The 12508-nt window shown below is 39.8% G+C and overlaps 1 protein-coding gene across 8 annotated transcripts in view; it reads right to left on the bottom strand.

The window, feature by feature from the left end:
* Positions 1 to 12112, bottom strand: part of LCORL (ligand dependent nuclear receptor corepressor like) — a 128109-nt gene extending 115997 nt beyond the window's left edge. Inside the window, exons 1-2 of one of the 8 annotated variants that reach the window (XM_053923099.1) lie at positions 11753 to 11885; positions 4185 to 4246 (exon numbers count right to left, since the gene is read on the bottom strand). Coding sequence is in view for 5 of the 8 variants with exons in the window: in XM_045182952.3 (XP_045038887.2) it covers positions 11753 to 11900 (148 nt within the window). In the remaining 3 variants the exon portion in view is untranslated. Of the gene's footprint in view, positions 1 to 4184; positions 4247 to 11752 lie in introns of all 8 variants that reach the window. The other 7 variants (XM_045182952.3, XM_053923103.2, XM_024573881.3 and 4 more) reach the window with 7 other exon arrangements.
* Positions 12113 to 12508: the final 396 nt, after the last annotated feature.

The raw sequence follows: 12508 nt of genomic DNA, 5'->3' as shown, positions 1-12508 counted from the left end.
AGTAAAACAAAACAAAACCACTAATTTTATGAATTTAAGAAATATAGTCTCTTCCACCACTAGAATTACATATTTTTAAAAAGACCCAGAACAGGTAAGTTGACTTATTTTCAGTATAACAGTCATATTGCTTCCAGTACACTTATCCCCCAATTTAACTCTGCAAAAATTAGCTTTAATTGTTAGAACACCTTTTCCTTGCTTCTGGTTTCTACGAGGCATGATGCTTCATAAGAACAATCTGAGCCTCTCTTCACCCCTAGGGAAGTGAAGTGACTGACCTGATTTTGGAAGGAAGAACTGAGGAGAAAGAGCTTAGTTCCGCTCCTTTTCCCCTTGGTAGCAAGCTACTGGGAGAACATACCTGCAGAGAGCACATATTCTGCTGTCCTTCCCTAGTACACCTAGGACGGTGCATAAGTTGGCCTAAGACAGACCACCTGACTCTCCTGCCAAGCTATTCCTCTAACCTGGTCTCTATTAGTATTAGAAGTGACAATTTGGTTTCCATCTTTTCCCTTGTTTTATTTTTCAAGTTGTTCAGAGCCTAATTAGAAAAGAAAGACGTCATGTGAGAGTACTTCAGCAATCTAATATTTTAATTAATATATTAAATATATAATAGATTGCTCATTTTTCCGATTTTAATTTAAAAGGGCTGATTCAATTTTGAGCTTCTTTAAAACCATTACAAACAGAAACCCCTCAAACCTGAACCAACAGCAGATGTTCAAAATGAAAATAAGCAGACTTATCTGATCATGCTTATTATCCATTAAAAAAAACTTCAAAGGCTCATAATTTCCTCCTTGTAGAGGCCTTAATTTATACTTCCAGTCCTACTTCCTACTCCCACCCTATATTCCAATATTAGATTGCTGAATATTTTTAGGATATATCATCATTTAGACTTCTATACCTTTGCTCATTCTATCCCTCTGCCTGTTCCTTCCAACCTACTCTCCTGCTGCATCATTTAAATTAACTTAGGGATCAGCAAACTATGGCCTGTAGGCCAAATCCACCTATTTTTGTCAGTAATTTTTTTTTTACTGGAACACAGACATGCTCATTCATTTATGTAATGCTTTTGTGCTACAACAGCATAGTTGAGTAGTTGCAATAGAGACCATATGTCCTTCAAAGCCTAAAACATTTATTATCCAGCCCTTTACAATAAAAAGGGCCGGAATCCTACTTGCATTCAGTCTTTTGAAGCCTAGTAATTTCAGATCCTTCAAATCAAAATTAATTGCTCCCTCCTCTGCCTTTCCATTATATTATACCAACTCTAATATTTAACATCCCTGATAATTGTGAGCTCTCTAAAAAGCAAAGTCTAAACCCTGTTTCTAGTGTAGACAATATATATATTTTTTACTCAACCCACAGTTTTTTTTACCTTTCCCAACACATCACATTCTTGGGGTAAGAATTTGGAAGAAACTTCTGCCCTTTTCTCTACCTCTTATTCAGCCCTCCCAAAGGAAAGAGAAATGACTAATACTGGCAACATCCTGATTGTTGTTTGTAGTGGGATGGATTAATGTTTTAAAGGTCATTTTTCATGCATGGCCAACCCTTCTGCTCACTCTGCTTAGACAGTCATACCTACCAATAAGCAAATCACAGGGAAAACTCACTGGGATAGAGCTTCCCTGTATTTTAGAAGAGGCCCACAGCTTCAGCTGCTCTGTCTATAATAGATTGGTAAATTCAGTCAAGGGGAATAGGGAGGTAAAGAAGTCCAATGTCTAATTTTGGCCTTAGTTCCAAGTCAAGTTCTTCAATACAAACTTATCATTGAAAAAACTAATATTTTTAAACCAAGCTCATAGATGCAGAGAATGGTAGGGAATAGGGGGCAGGTGAAATGATGAAAGGGGTCAAAAGGTACAAATGTCCAATAACAAAATAAGTAAGTCATGGGGATGTAAAGTATAGTGTGGTGACTATAGTTAATAATACTTTACTGCATATTTGAAAGTTGCTCAGAGTAAATCTTCAAAGTCCTCATCACATGAGAAAACTCAATCAATTGGCACATAGTATGACTCCAAATACTTAAGCAACAACAGTAAATTAATTGAAAAAAATCATTCCTTTAAAATGTGTAACACACTAATGCCACATATACCATATCTTAGTGATGAACTTAGTTGGTAAAATACTTTTGGAGAAAAATAAGAGATAAATTTAGGGTCCACATTCAATGATTCAAACCAAAACCATCCTATTTTTCATCTAATTTATCTGACTCAATATTTTGTTACTATCAAGTCTCAGATTAATTAAACATCAAATAATCATGAATAATATTTTTAAAAGTGTTTTTTTCTTTTACTGATTCCAGAGAGAGGGGAAGGGAAAGAGAGGGAGAGAAACGTCGATTGGCTGCCTCCTGCACACACCCCTAATGGGGACTGAACACGCAACCCTGGCACCTCAAGGAACCATACCCAACCTACTGAGCCACACAGGCCAGGGCATCATGAATATTATTGACTCAAAAAAGTATTCCCCACCTTACTTAATATTCTAAATGGTATCTCCCACCTGAACAAACAAACATCCCTAGACCTGATTCTATCAATTACTGCTTTAAATGTTCTTCCTCAAAATGTATCTTCTCAAATGAATAGTCTACTATAAACGTTATGTCCACTTATACTCATCTTAGTTACTTTCTAACCTATTACAATATGGCTTCCATCCTCACACCACTCTGCTGAAATTTAGTCAAGGTCCATGTTTCATGGTAGACATCTCATCAACACGTAACAATCCCTTCTTATTTTAATGCACTTCTCTTATATTTGGTGATACTACTCTCCCCTGGTTTTCTACTTAGCCAGTGGACTTACTTTTAGTGTAAAAGTTCAGTGGCCTTACTTTGAGGCTGTTCTTCCTTTGCCTAAAAAATTGTTAAGAGTCCTTAAGGCAAGGTGCTGAGTACTCTACTCCTGTCATTATACTATCCTTTACCCCTGGGCGATCTTATCCATTTGCATGCTGATAATTCCCTAATTTATATCTTCAGTTGAGAAACCACTACTATATAAGTATTATACATCTTTCATAAAAACAAAAAATAGTGAACATTTCAGGACAGACATTATCCTAGTTTCACAGATCTCCATCTGTGGAAGGTGAAATGACTTGTGCCTAGGGTTATGATGGTAGAGATTAAGAAAGGAACAGTATTATTTCAATACTTCATTCTGTCATTTGGGAAGGCTTAGTGCCTTGTCACTAAATGGATTACTATTTAAATATGAAGATTACTGGATAAAGTTACTTCCTCTATACATACACCTTACACATATCCATCAGAAAAGAACCAGTCAATTTGAATTAGTGGAGAAAGGGTCTCAATCTTGTTTTTCAACAAATACTTTTCTTAAGACTCTAGGTTGCAACTGAATTATAAAGGTGACGGAGTATATAGAGTGGAAGGTATAACTAAAAAGATATTCAAGAATTTTGGGGAATGTATGTAACAGAGAAGTAAAAGTAGATGCAAATGGTTGGGCTGTCTAAAGAAGAAAGTAGGAAAACAAATAGGGAAGACCAGTCTGGTAGACTATGATCAACTAACTGAATATGGTTAGGAGCTTTTACCTGATGAAAAGAGGACAAATGGGAGATAACTACTGCTTTGTAAACTCCCATGTCAAAGCAGCTATTTCAAACAATGATTAAATGCAGGTTATAACCTAGACTGAAAGACAGTAAAACCAGCAATGCAGATATTGACATAAACCAGAATCTTACCTGAATCTGCACAAATACTTTATTAGAAAAACTGAATCCAGGAGATATTTTAAAAGAAAGTAATAACTTGGCAACACATTTGGGGTAAAGAAAAAAGAAAAACAAAAGGCAAATATAAGCAAGCAGGATAGCATTGTTGCCAATTGTGGGAAAACTATAAAAGGAAATGAGAAGATATTTAGAAAAGTGATTCTTTTTTAAGTTATATTTTCTAGAAAACACAAAAATTCTCAAAACATTTTTTAGAGAGAGAAGGGAAAGGAGAGAGAGACAGACAAACAGACATCAATTTGCTGCTCCACTTATTTATGCTGAGCTACCCAGCTAGGCTTCAAAACAAAATTTTTATTTAGTTTTAATTAAAAACAAAGTGCTATTGTTCAAATACAAATATGGCATTATTTCGTTACCTTAGTTTCCTAGTGGGAGCAGTAGGTTGGTCTGGGCCTATTCACATTCTCTTATCTATATTCTGTGGTGAAAAAAAAAAAACTTTTGAAAGATTTACTTGATACATTCAGCCCCAAATATGGACTCTCATAAAATTAAATGGGTCCCCAAAATGTTGAACCTATGAACCTGGTACTCTAACTGTTAACCTGTCACCCATGAATGCTGGCCACTTGTACACCAAAAGCAGGGAATATTATCAAAAAAGAAACTCAATACATAAAAATGTAGAATTTTAATTGGTAACGGTTAGATTTACTAATAAAGAAGAAATTGAATATCCAAGTATCTACATGCCTTTGTTGCTCCTCCCAGGGGTGCACTGTGATAGAAGAACCAGGGTTGAAAGTCATACAAGTCAGGGGGACCTACATGACACAATAAACACCTGCCTGTCAGGGTGCACAGCCAAGCAGGGAAGGTTGCACACACGCAGCCAACCAAAGGAAAGTTAACAGACAGTCCCATGCAAAAGGAAGGCTACACTATATTCCAACCAGTCCATATCCCAAATCTAACATCTGTAAAAACACAAAATTCCCACACTGCTGGGTCCTAAAAGTAGCAGAATTTTATACTTCCAAGTATAAAATAATCCAGAAGTACTCAGAATTTCAAATTTTACATGCAAAATCTATCGATATACCTATTTTACAGGGAAATCTGGATATGTCTTTAGCACTCAACTACTCATTATCGTCCTACATTCCATTTGTCTAATGCACGTTATTAAGGCAGTACCATAATTTACATCTTTTTAAGTGGATAAAAATCTGCTAGTGCTTGAAAAAAATAGTTGTACAACCAAGATGTTGGGGTAGTTGACCTATCATACCAGTCTTCATCAAATCCAGATTTCTAAGTAAATCTACCCTTCTGGGATTTACATTGCAAGAGTAACAAGATGAGCTAGAGGTTACTGGAAAATCAAAAGAGCAGAAAGCAAGCAGCAGCCAGAAAGAGGTGTCACATTGATTATCTACTTTTATTTACCTGGACTATCCCATCTTTAAATGTTTTAGCTCTATGAAGTGCTACCAGAACTTCTTCAGAGGTTAAAAATAAAGGAAACAAATATTCTCTGACACTGATACTGCTGATTATGGATGGGGCATGTAGTTTGGAAGAAAGTCTACTCAACAAACACAGAGTACAGTGCTCTAAGATAGTGATGAGGTAACAGGAAGAGTAAAATAGAGAACATGTACCAACTAAGAGTAGCTTTAGTATTACATGAATTTTTAAAAATATATTTATTTTTTAAAAGATTTTATTTATTTTTTAGAGGGAGAGGTAGGGAAGGAGAAAGAGAGGGAGTGAAACATCAATGTGTGGTTGCCCCTTGTACGCCTCCAATTGGGGACCTGGCCCGCAACCCAGGCATGTGCCCTGACTGGGAATTGAACCGGCAACCCTTTGGTTCACAGGCCCGTGCTCAATCCGCTAAGCTACACCAGCCAGGACTTTAAAATAAATTTAAATTAATGTTTTGTTTTCAGTTACTACAAAGCCAAAATATGCCTTAGAACATCTAAGAAGGCATCAACTGTCTTTTGGTCTCATACACAAAAAGCCACAATTAGGCTAAGTGATATACTATGATTCTAAACCTCTATGATTCTGGCTCTGGCTCTATCATACCCTAAAATACGTATCATTTATGCTTTTACTGTCTTTTCCTCTAACATGCCTCATGATCTTTTTATTGTTCATCAGCATTCCCACCAGGAAGAATCTACTGGCAAAACTGTAAAGCTCAAATCTGCTAATAACCTGTGTAAATCAATAATAATAATGGCAACATTTATAGAATGCTTTCTATGTGTGGGTACAAATTAATATATATCAACACAATTAATTCTCAAATGAGCTCATTATCTCCACTTTACAAGCAAGAAACTGAAGTACAGATAGGTTAAGTAAATCACCACTATTTGTGGACAGATAGGTCCACACTGTAAGTGGTAAAGCAAGGATGCAAACACAGGTATTACACTATTCAAATAAAAGATTTGGGGAAAAATTAATTAAGCTATAGATGTGGTTATTATCAACAGTTTTAAAATAAGTGGTACTTATTACCACTAAATGGTAATTACGAGCTGCCTGGAGCCACTACACTATAGAACTACGTTGTCTGATGCAATGCGGAAGCCACTTGCCACATATGGCTATTAGCGCCTGAAATGTGGCTAGTCCAAATTCAGATGTGCTATATACGTAAAATACCTAATTTCAAGGACTCAATATTAAAAAAGAATGTAAAATATTAGTAAGGCTTAATGCTAAAATATCTGAGTATAGCAGGCTAATTAAAATTGCTTTGTTAATGCAGTTAGTAAAAATTTTAAATTACACATTTGGCTTCCATCATATTTCTACTGGACAACACTGGTATGTAGGAAAGACTCTGGTGTTTATTTATAGAATAATTCTAACCAAACCTTCACCATTTTGTTTTGCTGTTTCAGCCTTGGGCAAATCAATTACAATACTTATTACCTTCCAACTCAGAAAAATAAGGTTTAAAAACAGAGCCCTGAAACCTAATGTTCAGATTTTAGTATCTAAATGTATTTTCTACTCAAAAGAATGAAGGGCTCCTTGGATAGATGGCTGATGTTAGGGATGGGATAGGTAAAGTAAAAGATGAGCCTGGAATATGTTGTTTTGGCAGGAAGTAGTCAAAAAGTCATTGGGTGGGGAAGGTTAAGAAGAGATGTGATTTGTCAAAAAAAACCCCACTGGAACTAGATTGATGAGGCAGGCTCCGATTGGCCAAACAGGGACAACATAGAAAAAAAATGATAATAGTAATGAATTTAAGCAGTGCTTAAATTAGAATCCACGAATTCATAGTGATAAAAATAACTAAGTAACCAAATAAATAAATAGTGAAGGATATGGGAAAGACTGGTTTATTATAGAAGATCAACTACTAATTATGGTAGGAATAATGAAGTTATAAAATCATGAATGGATGTTAAAACTTGTGGGTGAGCCCTGAATGGCGTGGCTCAGTTGATTGGGAGTCCTCCTGCAAAGCGAAAGGTTCCATTCGGGTCACCCACGTGCCTGGGTTGTGGCCCAGTACCTGGCTGGGGTACCTGTGAGAGGCAACCAATCAATGTTTCTCTCGCACATCATTGTTTTGCTCCCTCTCTTTCTCCCTCCTTCCCTCTCTCTAAAAATAAATAAAATCTTTTAAAAAATCTTTTTAAAAAGCCCTGGCTGGTGTGGCTCAGTGGATTGAGCACTGGCCTGAGAACTAAAGGGTCGCAGCTTCAATTCCTAGTCAGGCACATGCCAGGGTTGTGGGCAATGTCCCCATTAGGAGCAAGGGAGAGGCAACCACACAGTGATGCTTCTCTCCTTCTCTTCCTCCCTCCCTTCCCCTGTCTAAAAATAAGTAAATAAAATCTTTTAAAAATTAAAATAAAATCTTAATAAAAACCTTGTGGATGAAATTTTGATGAGGTCATATAAATATCCTATTTCTCAAAGTATTTTCCCCAAAATTACATATTGATTACAAAAGGATAAATGATAACTTTTAGGGAGAAATATGGAGAATAATGCTTTCACCAAATTTTCAAAGCCAACAATATGAACCTCAAGATATGGTATACTAAGAAGCACAGGACATCTCTCTTCAGAGTTATTTTCAACGAAAATGCACAATCAATCTGATCATGAAAAAACAACAGACAAATTCAAATTGGGACACATTCTACAAAATAACTATCCTATACTTTTCAAAAATTGTCAAGGTTAAGAAATACAAGAGAAACTGAGAAAGTGTTCTACATTAAAAGGGACTAAAAAGATGTGATGACAAATGCACTACACAATGCTGGATTAAGGGGAGGAAGAGCTTACAGATAAAATAGAGAGATAAAATTTGAATATGGATTGAGATTTAGATAACAGTATTATGTCAATGTTAAATCTCCAGGGTTTAACAACTACACTGTGGTTAGGTAAAACAAAGTCTTTGATTTTAGGAAATATACACTGAAGAATTTACTAGTAAAGAGGTATGATATCTCCAAATTACCCTCAAATTATTTTGAAATAAGATGGATGGACAGAATATGAATATTCTGTCCAAGGCAAGAAGGATAAAGCAAATGCAGCACAATATAATATAACTAGTGAATATGGGTTAGGGTATATAGGAGTTCTTTGTATTATTCTTCCAACTTTTCTAGTCTGAAATTATATCAAAATTAAAAGTAAAAAATTCAAAACAACAAGAACAAAAAAACTTGGTTTATCTCCCAGATCAAATATTCTAGTAGACCATACAAGTTCTGATAATATTTAAAATTACATAAGTGCATTTCTTTTCTCCTGGACTTTACATTGTTTCAAATTTTGTAACTTAACAGTTACTAATGATATATTCCACAGGATTCAATACTGTATCTGTTATATCTCAATATTATACCAAACACTAGAATACTATTTAATGTATCCAATAAGCATGAAAATATGTTAGATGAGCATACTCAAAATTATAGATCATGATGATTATAGAAAAATAATCAAATTACAATCAGCATCACACTGTAAATAAAGGTATTGATTGGGACATACAGCTTATAGGATAACTCTTCAAATAAATTATAAAAAAAGAAATAAATCATAGTCATGAATCAGAAGAGATGAGTTCCACAAATATAGAAAGGAAACATAATTTTCCTTATCAAGAGTTATACATCTCAGCTAACTACAAGCATGATGAACTTTTCCCCCTATAAAATTAGATAATGTATGTTACAAAAGAAATGAATGAGATTAATTTAAAAGGCCAACTCTAAGAATTGAGATTTAAAACTTCACTATTGGCTCAATACTTACTTGCTGTACAACCCTGCTTACAATTTCCTTATCTCATTTAAAAATAACATTTTTGAATCCTTTTCTTCCTCTAAGGCAGACAGGATATTTTATAAAAATGATTTCAAGCCATAAGAGCACCGAATATGCAATACAGAAATATATATACGTGTGTATATATATATATACTCACACACATACAAACATGAAAAGGAAAAATATAGCATTTACAAATATGTTTACAAAGTGAAATATTGAATGTAAGCACATTAATAGCAAAAGGTAAATTAAAATAAGTATGTAAACTTCATTTAATCCCAGTTTACAGTATGAATGGGTGCTTCACACATAGGGTCCTGAAAACCCAATCAACAAGTATATATCCTGTTTAAAAGAGTTTTATTGATTATGTAAAAATAATGACAAAAACAAAGTATTAGATGGGTCTTATCGGGTCTCCTGACTAGGACTGGTACTCTGGGAAACAATTCTCAAATACAGTTAGAGCCCAGTTAAAATTCTTCTTTCAAATACAGTACAAATATATATTACATTAAAATTATAATACAGAGATTGCATATTATACATAACAGCATTAACTCAATTTTCAATGTCTCCCAATCCTACTTCAAGTATCCAAGAAGGTAAGGCAGAAAGTACTTTTTTTCCCATTAAATCTAATTAATTTTGTGTTTAATTAAAATTCGACTTTTTCAGAAGCGTATATATTTTTGAGTTCCGAGCCATACTTAATGTATCTAAAGAAGCAAGAAGATGAGAGGATTAAAAAAACCCGAAAATATTCAAAACCGTAAAACTGACCAAAGATATCACAAATCACTGCTTGCCTCAGGAAAACTTAACACAGTAACATCGCGGGCCAGTGTCACAATGCTGTTACCCTGCTTGATTCCCACTCAAGGAATTCAACAATTTCTAAGCAGGCCGTCAGTGGAAGAGATCTTTGCAGAAGCAATTATAAAAACGGGTCCATTTTGTATTCAGGAAGCACTAGTAACACTTAGCTTAAAATTTTTATATTAAGAATACCTTGAGGTTTTTCTACACTTTTTTAAAGAACTAAAATCACTTATGAATACTTGACTAAAGCCTTTTTACCAGAACGTTTCCTTAGATAAGACCAAAACATATTTTTAAGGGTAAACAGTAAATTGCTTAAACATAACTTAAATGCCCCTAATCAGAGTAGTTTTCCTTCTCGTACGTCTTCCTCTGTCCATCGTATTCTGCAGCGCACATTTCTGAGTTGAAGTTCTACTAGTTTATCCTACTGTGATCTCCTTTTCGCTAGTGAAAAACAAGGAGGATCTTCATCCAGGCCCTAACTAAACAAATCTAAGGGGAGTGGGGGTAGGAAGGGGCGCGAAGTGGCGCCCGAAGAGATGGAAACAAGGTGAGACAGTTGTTTTCTTAAGGCACTAAGATTAGTGCCTTAACTCCAAATGCCACGATTTAATCGCCAATCAAGCAAGCTGCTGCCACTACTCCTCTTTCGTCTTCCCCCACTCTCCTACCCAAGACACCTTTCCAAAACAAACACGCACAACACACCCCATCCCATTACCCGTGTCGACCCCTTTCTGCCCATAAACCAACCTGCTGGACAACAGCTCCAAGCACAACGTCCCACTCTGACAAAACAGCGACAGTGGCAAGGTCGGACAGTCCCCACCACCTCCCTTCACCCCGAGCAACCCGCAGAATGACAGTCCTGAGCTCAGAAGTTTGAAGCAGAAACGATTCCGCCCCCACCAAAAGGGAAGACGGAATGGCAAGAGAATGGGATGCGAGGTGGGGAGGGCGATGTGTGTGTCTGTGCAGGGACGGGTCCATCACATGACAGTAAAAGAGGACCACAGTGGTCGGGGCGTCCACGAGGAGAAGGGGGTCGAGGGTGTCATCGCTATGACAACAGCCCCCTAACCCCCACCTCCGCCGTCAAGACTTCCAAAGAGGGAGGAAGAACTTCAAATCCCAACCGTCAGCGCTCGAGCGGCTCCTTCTTAAAGGGGTACACACAGCGCCGCCGCCACCAAGCGCGAGAGGGCAGAGTAGGGCGCCCCCGCCCCTCGGGCGACGCCCCCAATGCCCCTAGCCCCCCGCCAGCCCACCCGAGGTCCCAGCCGCGAGAGCGCCCGGGGGGGATCGCCCGGCTCCCCCTCCCCTGGAACTCCGCCGCTGCGGCCGGCCAGGTCCCCAGCGGCGACAAGGGGGTGTGTGTGCGCCCGGCGGGGGCGAGGATCAGTCCGCCTTTCTCCCGCCGGCCCCGGCCGCCGGCTCCCCTCCGCCCGGCTGCGGACCCGCTGGGCCGCTTCCTCCCTCCTGACAAGGTGGACGCGGGCGGCGAGGGGCGCCGAGGAGTTTCGGGGACAGCGCGAGCGAGCGGTTTCCTCCGGGGCTCGGCGAGCGGGTCCGAACTAACAGTTCCTGGGGAGCCCAACAGCTAAAAAGGGGAAGAGGAGGGAGCGCAGACCACGCCGGGCGAGGAGCCCCCAGACAAAAGGCGAGCGCCGGGGCCGCCGCGCCGCCGCCGCCGCTCCCATCTCGTTCCCCCATTGAACTGACCCGAACCGGAGATTCAACTAAACCCCTCAGCCACAAACTCCTCGGGGTTGCGGCAGCTGTCGTCGCGCGGGGCCGGCTCCCCGGCCCCTGTCTGTCTTACCTACACAGTGCATGAGACGGTGGCGCCAAGAGTCGAGTTCCCGCCGGAATCCTCTCCTCTCCGCCGCGCACCGAGGGCTCCGGCACTGAGCGGCGGCGGCGGCAGCAGCGGCGGCGGCAGCGGCCATTCTCTCTCTTCCCTTGTCCATCTGCGTCCCGCGTCACGCGCCCTCATTTACATACGAGCGGCGCAGGCACGAGGCAGGGGCGCGAGCCCTCGGCGCGAGCCCCGGAGCGCGCGCCCCCCGGAGGGGGGTTGATTGACACGTGTCACTACCTTCCCTCTGCCCTTCCCTCCCCCTCCCAACCGCTCCCTCAGGGAGAGGCGGGGAGGGAGCGAGAGGAGAAGGAAGCAACCTGCCGCTTCCGCTGACCCCGCCCCCCTTCCACTCCCCACTCCCTCCTCCCCCTGGAGTTTACTCAAGCTAGCCATACTGCTCCCGCCACCCGCGAAAACCCAAGCAAGAGCTAGAACCTCCGAGCCCGGCCGGGAACCGGCGTGCAGTGGAGCGGACTAACAACTCCTCCCTTCTGCCTTCCCGTCGCGATTCGGGCTGCCCGTAGACTTCACTTCCCAGTCTCCATTGCGCCTGAGTCCCAGAACAGAGCTGGATGCTGCGGCGCCAAGTATGCTGGTCCTTGTAGTCCAGCAGGGATGGGCACGCTTTAATCTTCCCTCCACACGGGGTCTCGTAGACTGGCCGGGCTCGTGGACCGGACTTCGACTTCTCTGCGTTTCGCCTCTGGTGGACTTGGC

Source organism: Desmodus rotundus, chromosome 4 (assembly GCF_022682495.2).
Source record: "Desmodus rotundus isolate HL8 chromosome 4, HLdesRot8A.1, whole genome shotgun sequence".
Classification (NCBI taxonomy): domain Eukaryota; kingdom Metazoa; phylum Chordata; class Mammalia; order Chiroptera; family Phyllostomidae; genus Desmodus; species Desmodus rotundus.
Note: the sequence above shows the minus strand (reverse complement) of the source record. Positions and strands in the feature narration are given on the sequence as shown.